The sequence below is a fragment of the Equus quagga genome, chromosome 1 (genome assembly GCF_021613505.1).
Source record: "Equus quagga isolate Etosha38 chromosome 1, UCLA_HA_Equagga_1.0, whole genome shotgun sequence".
NCBI lineage: Eukaryota > Metazoa > Chordata > Mammalia > Perissodactyla > Equidae > Equus > Equus quagga.
Window position 1 is genome coordinate 5,773,698 of NC_060267.1, and position 19,734 is coordinate 5,793,431.

Sequence of the window (19,734 nt, forward strand, 5' to 3'; positions counted from 1 at the left end):
TGTTTTACGTGGAATTCATTAAATATTTGTTGACTATACACATATAAGAATCAATATCTTGTAAATTCCTATTTAAATTGGATTTGTTTTTGAAGACAATCAAACCACAGAGAAAGCTGGCTAAATCTGAACTAGAAAATCCTTGCTACAATGTTATAACAGTTCTTTAAAAATTACCTTTAATTTCCAATACATAATAGTACATTTAGGACACTAGGTCTTCTAACAAATCTTTTAAAACAAGAGATTCTTCTCATGAAAGGTACTTTTACTCCAAGGAACAGAGTTCTAGCTTTAAAAATAAACAGGTGGCAGGAGAGCTCAGTGGTCCCTCCTGCAGCAAAGTTCTAGTCCGCTTGTTTGCATCTGAGCTGCTGATTTATTTTAAACCTTGAATTTAATGTTCCACTGATTATAAAATACATTATTGACAACAGCTTTATAGGGAAACAGAAATATTGCCAACTATCACATTGATTATAAGATACATGCCGTGTTCAGAAATTTGAAAATGTGAATATGAGTCTTAAAATCCAGTATTCATCTCCAACTTTTTTTTTTTTTTAAAGATTTCATTTTTCCCTCTTCTCCCCAAATCCCCCTGGTACATAGTTGTATATTTTAGTTGTGGGTCCTTCTAGTTGTGGCATGTGGGACGCCGCCTCAGCATGGCCTGATGAGCGGTGCCATGTCCACGCCCAGGATCCGAACCGGTGAAACCCTGCGCTGCCGAAGCGGAGTGCACGAACTTAATCACTCGGCCACGGGGCTGGCCCCGGCATAATATTTTCAATCCTGATTTTTTCACATAACATTATACATAAGCATGTTCCCAGGTGATTATAACTGTGGTAAATATTTCTTTTTTATTGCTGCTTAACTACTGTGTAGAGAAGAATTAATTTTACCCAAAGAGAGGTCTGGCCTTTGCTTTTGACTCCTGGGCGGTGACTCCCAGGCCTCTGGAATGTCCTGTTTGCTAGAAGTTTGTCTAGGGGCGTTGGCCTTGTGATTTACAATGGGTTTTTTTTTTAATAGCTTATTTTTTTTTCTGCTTTTTCTCCCCAAATCACCCCAGTACATAGTGGTATATTTTAGTTGTGGGTCTTTCTAGTTGTGGCATGTGGGACGCCGTCTCAATGTGGCCTGACAAGTGGTGCCATGTCCACACCCAGGATCCGAACCAGTGAAACCCTGGGCCCCTCAAGTGGAGCACACAAACTTAACCACTCGGCCACGGGGCCAGCTACAATGTGGTTTTAAGACACGCATATCTGTTCCAACTTTCGGAGGAAATGGGGGCTAAAGGTATGAGCCCGAACCTCTGGGAAGGGCTGGAGACTAAAGGTCAGCCACGGAGGCAGCATGTGATCAAGCCCCAATAAAACTCTGGAGACCAAAGGCTCAGGCGAGCTTTCAAGGCTGGCAATGCTCTATGTGTACTGTCACACATCAAGGCCAGGAGGGTGACGTGTCCCTGAGGACAAGGAAGATTCATGTCTGGAACTCTTCCATATGCTGCCCTATGGATCTCTTCCTTTGGCTAGCTCTCATTTGCATCCTCTTGCTAGAACAAAACTGTAATTGTAAGTATAGTGCTTTCCTGAGTTCTGTGAGTCATTCAACATTCTAGCAAATTATCAAATCTGAGAGCAGGCACGGGAAGTCCTAAATTTGTAGGGAGCTGGTCTGAAGTGAAGGTAGCCCTGGGGACTCCTGAACTTGCAGCTAGTGTCTGAACGAGCACAGCCTGGTGGGGACTGTTTTCTCTGACGGTGCAGTTTGCCAAATCCCTCCGCAGCTGGCCTCAGAAGCGTTGAGCAGACTCAGCAGTCCGGAGAGCTGTGCACCTAACCTCGAGTGCAGCTAATGCGGGGTAACTATCCATCACACCCTCCAACTTATTTAATCATTCTTTACCATAAACAGGGCAGCGATGAACACCTTTGTGCATAGAACTATAATCTACATTTCCGATTACTTCCAAAGAAGTAATCACTAAAAATGAAATCACTATTTAAGGAGTATAAACTGCTACACTGTTTTTCAAAAGGTGTGATTTTATTGATTACCCATTATAAAGGGATTAAAATAGATTTCTATTTCCATTAATTCTAGTTAATTTTCCTAATGACATTCTTCCTTTTGCTGTTTCCCCCTAAAGTCAGTTCTATCTTTTACAGTTGGACTTCACATATTAATCTCTGGATTCCTAGGATTTTCATTCTTTTACAACGCCTTTTTTGTATTGTTTGACTTCCTCCTTGTTCCTTTTATAATTATGTCAATTTAACTTCATTTATTTATTTTTTTTTAGTAATAATACTGGTAAGCATATTCTAAATTCTTTTATTTCCTATACTACTTTCTCTGATTCCATGAATCTTTATTTCCATTGTATGTCTATTCAAAAACCTTACAGAACAGAATATTTGGTTGTATGAGCCCTAATTTTCACATTTAAAAAAACTCACTGTTTATAAAACAATGTTTTATGTCAGATTATTTCTCCTGAATTGTAATAACTATAATAAATGTATCAAAATTAACTAAAGCTTCACTACTTACCTCCTCTTCAATAGCAAATAATTTGACAATATTTTTGTGATTGAGTTTTTTTAACACTTCAAATTCTCTCATTTGAACATCCACTGGACGAAGGAAGCTTATGTTATTAAACACTTTGATAGCAAACAAGTCACCAGTTTTCTAAAAAAAGAATAGAGAGAAAGGTTTTATTTATTTACAATACCATGAAGAAGATAAAACGGTGCCATGAGAAGCAGCTATAGCAATCTAGCTTTCTTATAAAACACGCTGAATATTCTTAAGCACAGGTAATTTGTACTAGCACCCCTGACTTTTTTTAAAAGCTAAAATCAATCAATCAACTGCTCAATATTGCTTTCAAATTGTATGCTTTGGAACGCAGAAAAGGCTATTTTCTTTCGTATTACAAATAAAGCTTCTACTACGATACATGTGGCAGACAGTCATTTCCACATCAGAAGATAAGAGCTCTAACAGCCCGGAATGTGAAAGATATTCTAAGAAATAGAAAGTGAAACTCACAAGGGCTTCTCCAGGGCCTAAGAGATTTAGATTAATCAAAACAGGAAAAGAGAGATTGAAAAGTATGTTCCACATGTGAAACTTTAAGTTAGAACCTCAAAGTACTGCAATTAAAACCTTCGGACCTCTTCCCCAGCTGCGATAAGGCGCGTGCGGAAGTGGGAGCGGAGAGGAGGCTGAAGCGGGCTGACCTCGCCGGGCTGCTCCACGCACCTTGGGGACTTTCTGCAACTTCACCTGAAGAAGCAGCGCAGACTGTCGCCTCACAGACCATGTCTAGAGGACCAAAGACGATGGCTTTTCTCTACCGATGTACTGTAGCACGCCCATTCTCCCTCTCATGGCATACTGAAGGAGATCACACACACAATCACAACGCACAGCCGGAGCTGGGAGGGAACCCCAGAGGCACAAAAGACACGCTTAGGTCCAGGTCAATGGCACATCCTCGTGTTCTTCATCTGAAGCTCACTTTCAGGCTCTCTTCCAGACCCTCCCACCTCCTTCCACTCGCTCAGCCCAGATTCTGAGTTTCATCTTACTTTTCCCGTAATCCAAGGCTGACCTTCCCTGGAGTGAGTGGAAAGATCATTTCCTCTTTGAGCTTAGGGTTCCAGCACCTCCTGCATAACAGCAGTTCATGGCTCTGTGTCTGTCGGGAGCTCTGCGGTGGTCTTCCTCAGAAGCCCTCTCCACAGCTCTCCACACAGACCCACCACTCACAGCCACCAGCCTCCTCCTCTCGACCTCGGAATCTTGGGATCTTCTTCCTAAACCCACTGAACTCCTTCCCGGTCTCACGCTTCAAGATCACGATTTGAAGACCCGCCATCTGTGCAATGTGACCACTCCTCCCTCCCGCCCCACCCCCCACAGCAAATACAGACACGTTCTTTCCAGAGGAAAAGAGCCACTGACGTTTTCAGACAATACGAAAACAGAACAACAGTTTAACTACAGCTCAATTACACTGTTTTTCCATTTGTTCAGCCAGGGTGAGGACACTGCCAAATCTATACCACCCAACAGAGAGACTTTTCTTGAGGACACTTGTCTCAAACTTGGTCTAAAATGAGAAGAATCCTAACAGAGGAGCAAGTAGGGAACATGGTACACGGCTGCAACGTTCCCACCGTGATCAAGGCCAGCATTTCCCAAACTTCTGCTGTCTCCATTACACCTGTGAGATTACTGGGCTACGTGCAAGATACTCTTTGCCCTTGTTTCAACTGCACAGTCACCTAGCATTCACTGGCCCTAAGTCAAAGCAGATACGAATAATATTTAGAGATCTACATGGGCATCTACACACACACACACAGACACACACAACACATGCACATCAACATTTCCTTCCTACAGCTCTCTTCCCTTTAACTTCACCATGGTTATCACACACATTCATACCCATCTACCCACATCAGTAGCTAAATGCAACTTAATGGAAAAGAGATGGATTAAGTAGATACTGTCGTCCCCCCTTATCCCCAGGGGATATGTTCCAAGATCCCTAGTGGATGCCTGAGACTGCGGATAGTACCAAACCCTGCATATATGTTTTTTTCATACACCGCTATGATAACGTTTAATTTATAAATTAGGCACAGTAAGAGATTAACAATAACTAATAATAAAACAGAACAATTATAACAATACACTGCAGTAAGTTAGACGAATGTGGCCTCTCTCCTTCTCTCTCTCACTCATTTAATATTTCTAGACCACGGTTGACTGTGGGTAACTGAAAGTGCAGACAAGGGGAGACTACTAATACACTTTGAACAACAGATAGTAAACTTAGGGACCTGGTCATTCTAAGTAATAACATAAAAAGGTTTAGCCAATATCATGGTAAAAACCCTTAAACAGTTATTAAGGGCAAGCAGGACTTTTTGGGTATAGTCCTAAACCCTTGAAATTGATGTCACTGAGAACAAGCATGGTTTCTCGAAACACATCCCTGGGAAGACTGTTAGGGACCGAATACTAACCTGGGTCTCAGCAATCTTTTAGGCCAATTCTTATGCCTCTCAAATCTCTGTTCTCGGCTTTCAAACCCTACTGGATAAAGCACATTTTTGTTTCCTCGGAAGAACTTCAGGTTCTAGTAGGGCAGTCTACTCTGCCCTCATTCATTCATTTACTCTTTCATTCAACAAATGTTTACAGAGCACGTGTTACATGTAAGCACTGACATGAAGGACACTGGGTGTCTAAGCAAGGAAAGAAGACCAGAATATGTGAATCATTTACTGCTGCCAGGCACTTCAAATACGCCTTACCCCTCTCTACGGCTACTGACTACCTGTCATTCCATCAGCTTCCCTCTTAGGTCCCTTCCAATGCCACCCTGCTGCTAAACCCAGACTGTCTGTGGGCAGGAAGGGCATATTACTTGTAGTTATAGTCCCCAGGTCCACCACAGCGCCCGACACAAACCAAGCGATGATTACAGCTAGTTACGGTAATCTGGGCCCCAGTAAAACAGAAGCCCAGTCAGATGCGTTTATTCTCACTGCTAAATCCTGTGTTGTCACCCGTTTTCTCTTCTTCTTGGCACAGGGCACAAAACAAAAACAATTTCTAGGACAGGAATATCCAAGGTTGATGACAATGAATTTAATCAAGGATCCAGAACTTGTGGACAATTCTAGAACCAGAGGGGAGGAACAAAAGCTAAAAGCTGTCCGATGACACTTCTGATTCCTCCTCTATGAGCCACAGAGGCTGTCAATGGTCATAATCCTTCCCCAGAGGAAACAGCCCTCCTCCCTCGACGCCCATCTCATTGTCACGGACGGCCCTGCCCGGCAAGCTCAAGGCTACAGGAAAACAGGAAGGAACTCCTCCTTACAGAACGTTTAGAGCTCCTGTTTCTGAAAATAAGAATTTAGGGGGCTCCAAACATCATTAGCTCAAAACAAATTCACAGTGCTGAAAAATTAGAGGATGACTATTTGCCTTATAAAATGATTTTTTATTCCACTATTTTTCCAGCTTCCTTCCCAGAACAGAAACTTTAATGGTCTTAATTTTTTTTTTAAAAGATTGGCACCTGAGCTGACATCTGTTGCCAATCATCTTTTATTTCTTCTTCTCCCCCAAACCCCCTAGCACACAGTTGTATACTGTACTTATGTTAATTTAGTTTATTTTAAATTATTTTAATTATCTTTAATTTCATCCTCCAATATAGAAACTAACACAAAATCTTTTTGGTCCGTGAAGTGCCTCTGGGATTAGCCCTTTTCTAGTCTCACTTCCACTAACAAACTCTGATTACCTCATATCAGCACAGTCTTTTAAACCTGCACCCCTTACTGATAACCTCATTGTACTCCAATCTAGCTTGTAGGACACTGCTGTACTGGGGGCATGGAGCCTCAGGAAAGCATACCAGAATCATCTGTGGGTTCCCCTCCAAACACACCTCCGCCTCCTCTACTCCCCGCTACCCCAAATCACTGCCACACTGAACTTCTGTGAGTGACATCACTCACCACGGGAGGGCCAGGAGGGGAAAGAATCAGAAGTCACAACACTAATCGTTCCCACTTCCTGTTTCAACCAACCTCTTGTTTTTCTCCACTCCCCAACACATAACCTCTGGCGCCACTGGGTAGCTATCAGTGCCCCTGACACAAGCCATACCTTAAACAACCACAAAAACAGGTATTCCCGTTAGACAAAATCATCAAAACCACCAGGCCTCGCATTTTAGTACAAGTGTGCCTCTCTGAAAGGTACATACACAGCGATAACAAGCCTTCACAGTTTCTCTGCACCAACCTTATGTCTTCCTCGAAAGACATTTGCAGTAGCTCCTTGGCCTAAAATATCCGACAAGAGCCAGAGGTGATTAGAAGTGCTCTGCATCTCGGCTTGGGCAGGCGGTCCTCTTGTTACACTAAGAGAAAAGAAAAAATGTGCCTGTTTATTCGAAGAGAATAACACATTTAAGAAACAAATGCTAGCTATTTTTAGTCTCCAGTAAGATCACCCATTATTTATTACCAAATCGAAGTATACCAACAGTTCAATGTAAAAATCTAAGTTTCCAGTAATATCTAAGGCTAACAGGCTGTGTGGGCTCTGACAAACATTAACCAATGCCATCTTATATACTCATCTTAATTCACTCATCGCAGGCCTGAAAAAATATCTATTTCCCTTCTAATTTTGTCTTTGGCAAAGAGAGTGATACCGGCTACTTACCTCCTTCAACTGTTTGGAAAGACTAAGCAACATTTTCAAGTGTTCTAAAATAAAGTAATAATGTAAAATATAACAGAAATATACACAAAATTACTCTGTTGCCTTCAGGGGCAGGGCAACACTAACAAGAACAACTGTTGCCACAGAATCACACTTTCCGAACTTAAAATTTCGTTTGCACGGAGCCTGACAATCATAACGGAAAGGTGCAAAATCGTTATTCCTGGAAGGTCACTAACCTTTCCGAAATTAACTTAAGGATCGTTTCTCCAACCTCCAAGTATATAAATATACATACCAAGTATATATCACCAAGTCTTAAAAAAATGAGCAAGGGAAGCTTATGCATGAGTGGGGCAGGAGACACAGGGAAAAATCTCTATACCCTCTGCTCAATTTTGCTGCGAACCTAAAACTGCTCTAAATATAAAGTCTATATATACCAAAAAAAGCATCACCGCTACCCTGGTCCTTTAATACTAAAAAGCTATACAACTATAAGGATATTAGAAATATTTGAGCTCCATGTTGGAATAAAAATGAGGTACGTATACTAAATAGCACAAACATTTGTCCCACCGTGCCACCTTTAACCTACTGTAACGTCAGAGTAAAAGAGACCTTAATATTCCTTCACAGTAAGTTAGAACGGACTAGGTATTCAGTGATGAACTAGTGACTGTCAGTATTCCAAGCAGGGTTAGGAACACAAAGAACGGCCAGGGGTCTAAATTTCACCAATCTTTGATATACTAAGACATACTTACAGAATTTTACTACTCACATAGGAATTTTACATACAGCAACTTACTGGAAATAAGCAATAAAAATAAGATTTCTTTTTCAAAATCTGGAACATATATTTACACTTGTCAGCTACTGAAGTGACCACAAACATCTCAAATATCTTTTCAATAATATTTTCAAATATTTTTCAATAATGAAAAACCTTCTCCAATTAATGTAACTTTGCTGTTTGAGATAACTGTAAACGGCAAATAGTATCATTTGGTACCCATCGGTACCTAGTGGACGATATAAACATTCATCTGCTAAGATATGTGCTCTCTATATGCAGATACAAAACTATGGTTTCACAATGATCAGGGGAAACGTTTTTTGAAACTATCTTCCAATAACCCCACAACAGCGTGCCAAAACATGACTCAGCACGCGCACAAGGTGCTGCGATATACATCCTCTCGAAATTCTGACACGGTATAGGAGGCGCTCAACAAGTAGGTTCCTGCTGACCCTGCCTTACGTCTACTTCCTTATATCGTCCAAAACGAAAGTCACTATACGTTCACAGAAGAAAAAAGGTCTGGTGACATGGCACACGAACAAAGTTCCAAGATTTCCAAACTCTACCACTATGTGAATCATTTGTTACACAGATGTTATATATTATATTCAGTGTTCTAGAGCGAAGGAACTCGGTCTTTGGTTATGCATTGGACAATTACTGCATAGAACTTGTTTCGAGGCCACCTACTGAAAACACCTGGGAAATGGAAAATAAACCTGTAAGCCATTCCCCCCCGCCTGAAAAACGTTTGGGAATTTGCATCATCTATGTGAATATTAAAGACGTCTTCAGCTTACAGCTTCCGGTGAGCCAAGCCCCGCCGCTATCACCACTAACCCTAAGGAAACGTCCCTTTTCACTCATCCGGAAAACCAATCGATCGATTTAAGAGCTGCGATCGTGCCGCCGCGCGGACCCGGGTGGTCAGCACGCCCGTCCCCAGCCCGGCGAGGGCACATCCTTTCTGCCCGCAGCGCCCTGGGAGTCGGGAGGGCCCGGGCGGAGGGCGGCGGCCGGGGGTCCGCCGAGGGGCCAGGACGCCCCCACACCGCCCGCTCGGGACGCGCGGGCTCCGGGGAGCGCCCGCCCCCCAGGGTCCCGTGCGTTCGGCCCTGGCGAGCCCCGCCCCCGCTCCGCTCTGACTCAGCACCGTTTCCCGCGGGGGCGGGCGCGGCCCCGGCCCGGCCCGGCTCGGCCCGCGCGCCCGCCCCCGGCCCCTCCGCCCGCGCCGACTCACCGCGCGGGGTCCCGGCGCTCCGCAGCACCCCAGCGGGCACCGGCCTCCTGGCGCCTCGGGACACTTCCGGCTTCCCGAGCCCCGGCGGGGCCACGTGACCACGGCGGCGCGCGGGTGCGGTGCGCGTGCGCACGCCCGGCCCAGCCCCCGCCCCGGCCGGGCCAGCGCTGCGGCGGCGGCCGCCCGGCCTGCGGGCGAGGGCGCGGAGCGGGCGTGTCCGGGGGGCCGCCCGGCCACACCCTCGGCCTGACCCTGACTCTGCGGGCGGAGACGGGCGGAGCCACGGACGCGGGTGCCGATTCCCACGGCCGCAGATCCCGCCGCGTCGCCGCTAGCGAAGGCGGGGCGGAGCGGGGGCTGCGAGGAAGGCCACCCAGGACGCGTGGTGACGAACGGTCCAGGGACCGCAGGTGCGCAGGACGCTGGACGCGCGAGGGCCGACCCTGGGGAATGACCTGGCCCGGGGGACTGATAGATCTGAAGACCACGTGGGCTGCCGGGGAGCCAGATGACGCCTCCGAATAATTCCGACGGGAAGTCCTTGGTGGGGGCGCGCGCGCTCGGTTCGCTCCCGCAGGCGGGGTTGCGGGAAATGGCAGTCCCGGGGAACTTGAGGACGGACATCGGCGCCCGCAGGGGCCGCGCCGCTCAGAGCGCTGGGCTGCGCCTGGAGCGGTCCTGCTGCCCGTCGGCGGCGCTGCCGCCCTTCTGGACGGGAGGACGGCGACTCCTGCCGGTCGACCGAGGCCCCGTGTCGGGGCAGGAAGAGGACGGGCGTTCTTCCCCGGAGAGAACGGCGACCAGCGATGCAGCGGGGCCCGCGGCGGAGCGGCGAGCAGAGCCTTTCCAACGGGACAGGCCTGGGGGGCAGTCCCAGCTCTCCCCGCCAAGTCCTGACTCCAAGCAAGGTTTTTTGTTTTTTGTCCCTCTCTAAGCCTTTTGTATCATATGCGCAATAGAGAGAAAAGCCGCTGGAATGCCTAGTTACAAAGGAAGTTACTTTGTTAGACATTGAAACAATGCTTAAGTGATGGAAGCGCTTCTAACAACAAATCTGTTCACTGCGTCTATTTCCAAACAATTTCAGTTCTCCCGTGTCTAATGCGAAGACAAGTTCCTGAGGACAGTAAAACCCGCAGCTCAGTTGCACGGGAGAAAATGTGCCAGCTGAGCCAGAGGCCTTGATTCACACGTTTACCACCTAACGAGAGATGCACGCTGAAATACCACAGTACTTGTTCAACGGTCAGGCCATTTGTGAACCAGTTAATGTTAGCATTTAAGATTTAAATAAACTGTTAGGCCCAGAACTAGGCCAGGCCTCACCAAACCCTTGTGGTTCCATAGTCAAGTCACACAAATCCCTAAGTTTTCTGCCTCAGTGATCTTACCTGTTAACAGGTGAGATTCACCCTTCAGACAATTATTTGGGTGCTTGCTCTTGGAGACGAAGTACAATACAAATAAGGTGATTCATGATGGAACAGTTTCCTAATTGCTGTGGTCCTCCCTAAGTAAAGTGCTCTGGCAACCTCAGGGAATGAGATGGCAACTATTATATGTGACTATGTAACAGGAAGTTCAATTTTTATTACAGACTCATAATTTCCATTTCCTGATTTCTCTTACCTCTGAACACATGTGAATCTTCTCAAGGGCTTTAAAAAGCCAGGGGAAAAAGTGTCACCTTTACATATATGGAATTAATAGTACAGCAACCATAGCTGACATCAAGCTTCACGCACAGGTCCTGTAATAAGCTCTTTTCATGTTTAACTTAGTGAACTCTCAGTTATGAAGTAGCTACCATTATTTCCCACATTTTACAGATGGGAAAACTAGGGCAGGGAGGAGTTATTTAACTTGCTTAAGGTTCTAAAGCCAGTTACTGGCAGAACTGTTATTTAAACCTACTTAATCTGGATCCAAAGCCTGTCTAAGCCCTTCACCACTATGCTGTGCAATTCATCAGTAACTCGGAACAATTAGTGCATGGCAATAGAAGCAATTTAGCTCTTCCACAGTACAGGGGAACTTAGAGAAACTCAGCTTTCACTTACCTGTTTTTAAAAACGTTCCTATTAAAGTATAATATACATTCCACTGACCTATTTTTACAATTACCTGTCAACTTAGTTTAGTATGTACCTTTATTCTGCGATGTAAGGAAAAATGTTTAAAATCTCTTCTAGAATTAACCCCAGGAAAAGATTTATGTGCACAATTTAGAATACAATTCAGGGAGTTTATAGACCGCTAAAGCCCACCTGTGAAGCCACAGGGGCCAAAGGTTAAACAATACCCACCCTCCCCTATAGTCTTCCTTGGGCTTTTAGAATTTAAACTTAAATGACTGCGGTAATTCTGCTGCTCAGTTTTGTCCTTCCTTTTTAAATTTCCCAATACTATTACTGATACGATTATTTTTCCTCTTGCTTTCTTACATAGTCATGAATAAAAATGGGGGAAGTCAGGGGAAGGTACTTCTTACAAGCATCATAAACATATAGATACCTTGTGCCCTAACTAAATCTTCGAAGAGTTAGGAAAAGAATTCAGTTTTTACTATTCTATCGACAGATTCGCACAGGCTTCTTCTAGTACATTTGAAAAGATTCTATTTAACAGAACTAAGGTGCATATCACCTTTTAGGAGCATAATCAAATACATCATCCATATGCTTGTATGCGCAATCCTTTAAATGGGAAATCAGGAAGAGAGAAGATGAGAGAATAAGGCTAAAGTATTTATAATAATTCCAAAACAGACTTTGTAGATTTCACTACGTAAAATTTATTTTTTATAAAAAATGTTTAACACCGGCACCTACCCTTAAATCAGTTAATTTATGAAACCAGTCTCTTTCGTAGAATACACACTGGCGTTGTAACAGTTTAAAGTAATGTAATGGCTATCTACAAAAAGTTAGTTTTGATTTGCTGTATTCCCTCCATACTTTATGAGTATGTACACATAAAAGAAAATTAAAATTTCCAAACATTTTATATTCAGCAATTTAAAAAAAGGTACACTGTTTTCTTGCTATGGTCTTTATAAAGGACTTAAAGTTTCAAGTAAAGGGGTAAAGGTACTAGGATAACTCTGCTGTAGCTTTTAACAGCATTTTTAATATAGAACAATTTGAACTGCATATAAGCAACTTCTCTTGTTGTCACATACCTGTATTTAGGGAAAATTACATCCATTGTACAGCAAAATCCCAATACATATACTGCAATAAGCTCAAAGCAATGTTAAAAAGACCAGTGTGAATGGCACACAAAAATTGCTTCCGTATAAACGATTAACTGGAAGTCCTGATCATGAAGTAGGCACCGGAGATCCAGTCCTCAGGGCTTTGCTCTCTGGAAGAAGACCTGTAAATGAAGTGTGAGCACCATTAGCACTGATGTCAGAAGATCCCACCTTTCACCTAAGAACGGCGCCGAGTTACTGAGTGCCAGTCACTCTTTGGAAAATAAAACAGGTATCCAAAACATACTTCATAAACTCATACAAAATACCAATTAAGAACTTTCTCTTCTGGACAATTTGATTACTCAGTTGGGAAACTAGTGAAAATATGGTATTACCTCCAATACTATGGGATTCGAGTGGTCAGAGGAAGACATGCTCTTGACACCTTTTTGCTGACCGGCACTACTGTCAAAGTTAATGCTGGGAAATTAAATTTTGAGGAGGAAACAAACGAGTCAAAGCTAAACATAGCAGTTGTTCTCCCTTAAGGAATTTACTATTTATTTGATTATAAAAAAATACTTCCAATGCAACATTTGAGACTATGAACAAGTAGGCCGGTGGCTGTGCCGGGCACCAGCCCAATTCCACACTTGGGTACGTGTGAAGTGAGCACTAGGAAGAGTACGCGGTGGCAGCACGCACAAGGACAAGGCTGTATTCATCATCATAGCCCTAGCTCCCAGAGGCTGGACACTTTGTTAATCTGTGACTAAGTGGAGACAAAAGAACGATCACATATGAGCAAAGGAAAGCCTTACAAGGAGGCTGTCCATGCTCGAGGTAAGCGTAGAAAAATGGGTAGAATTGATAAAGGAGGAGAGTTGCTAATAAGGCAAAATTTTTGAAGAACACCCAAAATAGCAATGATGATTCCTGCAAGAGAAACCAGGAAGGCAGTCTGAGATGAGGATATGACAAAAAACCCTGAAGGCCAAACTAAGAAACACAAACTCGTTTTGAGTCAACAGTAGGTTTATGAAGATTATGAGGAAGGGGAATGAATTTCAGAGAAGTGGATGTTTTCCAACACATCAGCTTGGACAGAACCAGGGAAGTGGGAACAAAGTGAGACAACATAAGCCTACACCAAAGAAACGGCAGGAGAGACAGAAAGGGAGAGAGAGGGAGGAGAGAATCAGCAGCATCTAAGGATCAATAGGTAGGAAGAGCGGGGCACAGAAGAAGGAACTTCATTTTTTCCAACTAGAAGAATAACGCTATCACTGGAGACGAGCTGGGCTGGGAAGGAAGACTTTTTAATAAACGCTGTTCGGATGAACTCATGTGTGGAGCCCAAGCCTGCTACAATGTACCAGATCTGCCTTTACAGATAGCTCTAACAGAGAGTTACAATTTTTTGAGTCCTTTAATCCATTTGATTGGTCAGTTATGGAACAGACGGCACCTCCACAGGCACTTAGCTTTTATGGGGGAACACGAGTGGGGAGAGTTCCCAATGATAAAGGGTAACACAATATTCTTCTCACAGTTTAAGCTGATAAACTACTACTTGGGGAAAAAACTGACACGGGAAGATGGTAGAACCCAAGTCAAACGATGGCACACTTAGTCACTCGGCAAAGCCCCTGAACTTATGACTTCTACTGAATGCTTTGGGCAAAAGAACCAGGTAGCCATTCGTTAAGTCACCTGCTGCTAAGAAATTCAGCACAGTGCTTTGCCCTCAAATTTGTTGAACGAATGTAATAAAGTGAAAATAAAGAACAGTTCCTCGTCCTGTCACACTGTAATTTCATTTCCAGAACACAAGCTCTTTGTGGACAGGGAAGCCCCTCCTGCTGTTATGTGCAGCAGGTGGCACAGGACCTGGTCCATCAAAGGCAGTCAGGGCGTGTTGGATGACTGGCTACCCAGGTGAGGCCAAGGAGTGCTGTCTCCGATTTCAGTGTAAATATGAATATCAAATAAACATTTGGTACTTCTTGCCAACTCGGAGGGTTTTTTTAAATTCACTGATTTTTATGAATGTAAAAACAGCCTTGATGGCCAAATCTGAGGATTCTACTTTTTGTCTGTTTTACAATTCCAAAGCTTCAAGGTGGGATACGGCCAAGGAAGTTATACTTCTGTCTTTACATTTTTAGCTCCTTCCTTTCAACTCAACATGGGCAACTGTTCTTAAACATCAGCTGTTGCCCCAATCCTCTAGTTCCTATTTCATTATATCACAAAACTGTAGAAGAAAATGGGCATTCCACACCAGTATGTGCTCAGACGCACATGCAGTGTGCCAATCTGACTCTCTATGATCCTTGTAGGTGCTCAGTTGAAAGGGGCCTCATGGGAAACTGAAGTAGAATGTCTGTAACTACAGATTCTTATAGAGGGTTAATTTAGAGCAAAGCGATCCCCAAATAAGTAAGAACTGGTCAAACTACGGTATCCTGTAATACGTGTATCCTACAGATACCTGTAGGACACAGTATCCTGTAATAGGTATTCTTTCTTGGCTCTGAAACACTACCTAATCTGTATCAAGATACGTAATTTTTCAAATACCCACCTTTAAGTAGTTTTTAAAAACTTTAGCATCAGGCTGCTGAAGCGCTTGACAAAACTCCTGGGGAGGAGAGAGAAGAGAGTGAATCCATGTGTATTAAATTTATCATAATTTAAATCCACAGTACAGACGCCCCCCAACTTACTTGGTTTGACTTACGATTTTTTGACTTTACAATGGTTCAAAATTGATACATGTTCAGCAGAAACCATACTTTGAATTTTGAATTGGGATCTTTTTCTAGGCTAGTAAAATGCAGGACGACACTCTCTCAGGATGCCGGGCAGCAGCAGTTTAAGCCACAGGCCCCAGTCAGCACAGTGATCACAGGGTAAACGACCATCTGGTGCCCATTCACCATGCTGGTTTTCACTTTCAGTAAAGTAGTCAACACATGAGACATTCAACACTTTATTGTATAAAACGCTTTGTGTAGACGATTTTGCTCAACTGTAGGCTCATGTAAGAGTGCTCAGCATGCTGAAGGTGGGCTAGGCTAAGCTATGATGTTTGATAGGTTAGGTGTATTAAATGCATTTTCCACTTACGTTATTTTCACCTTACAACAGGTTTATGCAGATGTAACCCCATTCTAAGTAGAGGAAGATCTGTATTCTCTTTTTTTTTTTCCTTCAAGATTGACCCTGAGCTAACATCTGTTGCCAATCTTCCTGTTTATTTCCTTCTCCCCAAAGCCCCCCAGGGCGAGTAGGACAAAAGCTACATTGCTATGGCTGTTCTCCCTACTACGAGGGCTAATTAAGCAGAGCCAGACCAAAAGAAGAGAACATTCTCTTCAATACAGCTCTGCCAAAAGTTTTGTCAGAAGGCATATGAAAAAGGGAAAACTGGGGATCCTTATCTTTTATAATCAAATTATTAGGTAGAAATATAATAATTTTGCTTCACTTAGAAGTCTGGGAGAATATTAGCTATTCAGAAAAAAGAGTTTTGTTTTTTTTTTAATTTATTTTTTTTGTGTGAGGATTGGCCCTGAGCTAAGATCTGTTGCCAACCTTCCTCTTTTTGTGTGAGGAAGCTTGTCACTGAGCTAACATCTTTGCCAATCTTCCTCCATTTTATGTGGGATGCTACCACAGCATGGCTTGACGAGCAATGCTAGGTCCGCACCCCAGATCTAAACCTGCGAACCCGGGGCCGCCGAAGCAGAGCGTGGGAACTTAACCACTATGCCACTGGGCCAGCTCCTAAAAGAGTTTTATGATTACTCTTACGTGAGATCTATCCTATTTTTTATTTAACTTTTTCAATGCCTCTTATAAAACAGCATCATAAAACACTGTTGATTAAGAAGCAATTCTTAGAATCTATGCAAGAGATTCTTACTCTAGTTTTAATCAAAACTTTGATACCTCATTAGATCTATGTGCTATTGGACAAGAAGTCTGGATAACTATATGCCAAGAGGATAACTGAATGTCATTATAAAAGTGACCTTTTTAACAGTGCAAAAGTATAAGATAGCTCTCTAGTCACTTACCTCAAAATAGTTTCAGATTTATACATTAAGTACTGCTAAGCCTGGCACATGTAAAATGAACTGCCTGGCACAGACCTTCAGAACAGGGGCTCGTGTGCCAGTCCTCTTTGGCTGTCTTGGGGGCGGCTACTGGACTGCTTTTAGAATGTTTTTTGAAATGCATTTATATTACATAGGATTACAAAGAAAACCAATTATAATGAATTCTGGTTATCAAAAACACTTCCGATACGTGGTAGAATAATAAGACAGTTAACAAGGTCCAGTGGCATATCTTAATAACTCATAATTTCAAAATATTGATGAGTAGAAACAATATTTCAAGATCTCTGGAACAACAAATGTGATATGAAAATATCTGTGATTTCTATTGTTGACAAACTCACAGGCCATGCAAATACTACTGTGATTTGTCACCTACACGATGGTAGGAAATTAAATTTCTGCTAAAGCTTAATGAAAATAAAAATGCAGTTTGTTCCCATTCAGTTACACAGTCCCCCTGAAGTCTGGATCCTTGCTACGCTACATGTAGTAAGACATCCAGTTGAACACAGTTTGGCTTTCTTCAGTCACATTTAGACTGAACCACATAGTCATATTTCTTTAATTAAATGAAGAGGCAAACACACTGGGACAGCTCTGACCTGGATTATCTCTGGAGCTACTTGCAAGGAAGGCAGGTATTCTTGTTGAAGATACTGAACACATTCTGGGCCCTGAAAATGGAAAGATAATTATAACTAAATTATTTTCTTCCTTGACATTAATAATGCTTAAACACAAACTGGAACAACTATACATACTTTAAATACAATACGGTATTGTGATTAAGAACACAGACTCTGGAGCCAGACTGCTTTGGTTTGAAGCCTGGCTCTGGCAAATTTCTGGTAACTTGGGCAAGTTATTGAACCTCTCTGAGCCTCAGTGCCCTCATCTGAAAAACGGAATAACTGCGAGAATTGGATGAGCTAAGAAAGGTAAAGCTTTTAGAACAGCTCTTAGCATTCATCATGTGTTAACATTACTTAGTTTTAAGTGGAGCTAAAAATGAAACAATCTTCTAAACGCAGAAGGTCACGATGCCAGAGCCTTCCATGCACTGAAAGGAGACAGCAAGGTGCTCCTGGTCGGTCCCCCACTGGGTGGGCTACAGGGTGTCTGTGCGTGCAGGAAGAGAAGCCTTCGGGCCGTGCCAGGATAATGACCATCTTTAGAAACTAAAGCACCAGCAAGAAAGATCAAGATGACAGGTTAGGAGACAGTTGCAGTGAAAGCACAACTCCCTCTTCCTGTTCAACGTACCAGGGACAGGAATTTAGCCGCCAGGTGAGGAAGCCAAGCCTGGAAAGACACAGCGATCTGCACAGTCTGCTGCGGACAGAATCTGTACAAAAAGCAGGTCCCCGGACTTCTAAAACCATTGCTCTTCACGGCATCGTCTAGTACTTCTAGATGCTAAAAACCATAATAGTTTTCTGTGGGTTTTTGGGGTAAGCTTAGTGGAGGGAAAGGGGAAGAATTCCACAAACTAACCCCCAAACTCCCACTGCTCAGCAGCTACAAAGGCACTTAGGATACAATTTGAAAATGGTTTTCTTATAGGTGTGTGTTTCTGAGAGGGTGGCCTCAGGCAAATGTAATAAATCTAATACTTCGGAGAAAAAAAATCTAATTTCACTTTCAAACTTGAACCTGACTTAAAGGCTTTAATATGTTGATCACCGCAACCTGGTCCCACTGAAAGTTAACAGGCATCAAAATGAAATCATTCCGTGTCTCCTCAGTGCACTTCCGTGCCCGAACACCTAGATTTCCTGTTTAATTTTACTGCTCTGGAATCAAAGCATTTCTCTATGCTTCCTCTTTACCTTCTGCTCTCTAACCCAAGGGATCTAGATCACAATTTAATGACCCTTCAAAGGAAACCTGTTGCTCATTGAGGGAGGTAACATGGCATTGTTTGCCACTGTTGCTCAGATGCTTTCTACTTCTTTCTTTAGTTAGTCTCCCTGTACTTAACTGCCACACACTGCTTACCATCTTGTATAACCCCACTGTTGGCACTTAAAAATGGAGTACATAGGAAACCCTAAAGAATCCATTGGGAATCTATTAGAAATAATCAACAATCAGCAAGAGCAAAGTTGCAGGGTACAAAATCAACTTACAAGAATCAGTTGCATTTCTATACACTAATAACGAACTAACAGAAAGAGAACTCAAGAATACAATCCCATTTACAGTCGCAACAAAAAGAATAAAATATCTAGGAATAAATTTAACAAGGAGGTGAAAGACTTATATAATGACAACTATAAGACATTATTGAAAGAAATCAATGACATGAAGAAATGGAATGATATTCCATGCACATGGATTGGAAGAATAAACATAGTTAAAACGTCCATAGAACCTAAAGCAATCTACAGATTCAATGCAATCCCAATCAGAATCCCAATGACATTCTTCACAGAAACAGAACAAAGAATCCTAAAATTCATATGGGGCAACCAAAGACCCCGAATTGCTAAGGCAATCCTGAGAAAAAAGAACAAAGCTGGAGGTATCATAATCCCTGATTTCAAAATACACTACAAAGCTACAGTAATCAAAACTGGCACAAAAATAGGCACACAGATCAGTTGAACTGAACTGAAAGCCCAGAAAGAAATTCACAGATCTCTGGACAGTTAATCTTCAACAAAGGAGCCAAGAACATACAATGGAGAAAAGATAGTGTCTTCAATAAATGGTGTTGGGAAAACTAGACAGCCACATGCAAAAGAAAGAAAGTAGAACATTATCATTCACCATACACAAAAATTAACTCAAAACAGATTAAAGATTTGAGGGTTAAGATGTGAAACCCTTATAAAACTCCTAGAAGAAAATACAGGCAGTACACTCTTTGACATCAGTCTTAGAAGGATCTTTTCAAATGACATGTCTACTTGGACAGAGGAAACAAAAGGAAAAAATAAACAAATGGGACTTCATCAGACTAAAGAGCTTCTGCAAGGCAGAGGAAACCAGGAACAAAATGAAAAGATGACCCACCAACTGGGAGAAAATATTTGCAAATCATATATCTGACAAGGCGTTAATCTCCAAA

General features: G+C 42.8%; 2 protein-coding genes across 6 annotated transcripts in view; both read right to left on the minus strand.

Annotated features, from left to right (window-relative positions):
* The window catches only part of TBK1 (TANK binding kinase 1), a 41,145-nt gene extending 31,657 nt beyond the window's left edge, over positions 1–9,488 (minus strand). Inside the window, exons 1-3 of the mRNA XM_046676966.1 lie at positions 9,333–9,488; positions 6,862–6,979; positions 2,569–2,709 (exon numbers count right to left, since the gene is read on the minus strand). Of these exons, the coding sequence (XP_046532922.1) occupies positions 2,569–2,709; positions 6,862–6,948 (228 nt within the window). The 5' untranslated portion in view covers positions 6,949–6,979; positions 9,333–9,488. The remainder of the gene's footprint in view (positions 1–2,568; positions 2,710–6,861; positions 6,980–9,332) is intronic.
* Positions 9,489–12,106: 2,618 nt separating this feature from the next.
* Positions 12,107–19,734, minus strand: part of XPOT (exportin for tRNA) — a 36,167-nt gene continuing 28,539 nt past the window's right edge. For 4 of the 5 annotated variants that reach the window (XM_046672902.1, XM_046672926.1, XM_046672917.1 and 1 more), the window contains one exon: positions 17,901–18,077. In XM_046672902.1, the coding sequence (XP_046528858.1) occupies positions 17,916–18,077 (162 nt within the window). In that variant the 3' untranslated portion in view covers positions 17,901–17,915. Of the gene's footprint in view, positions 12,711–15,118; positions 15,176–17,263; positions 17,336–17,900; positions 18,078–19,734 lie in introns of those variants that run through there. The other variant, XM_046672935.1, reaches the window with a different exon arrangement.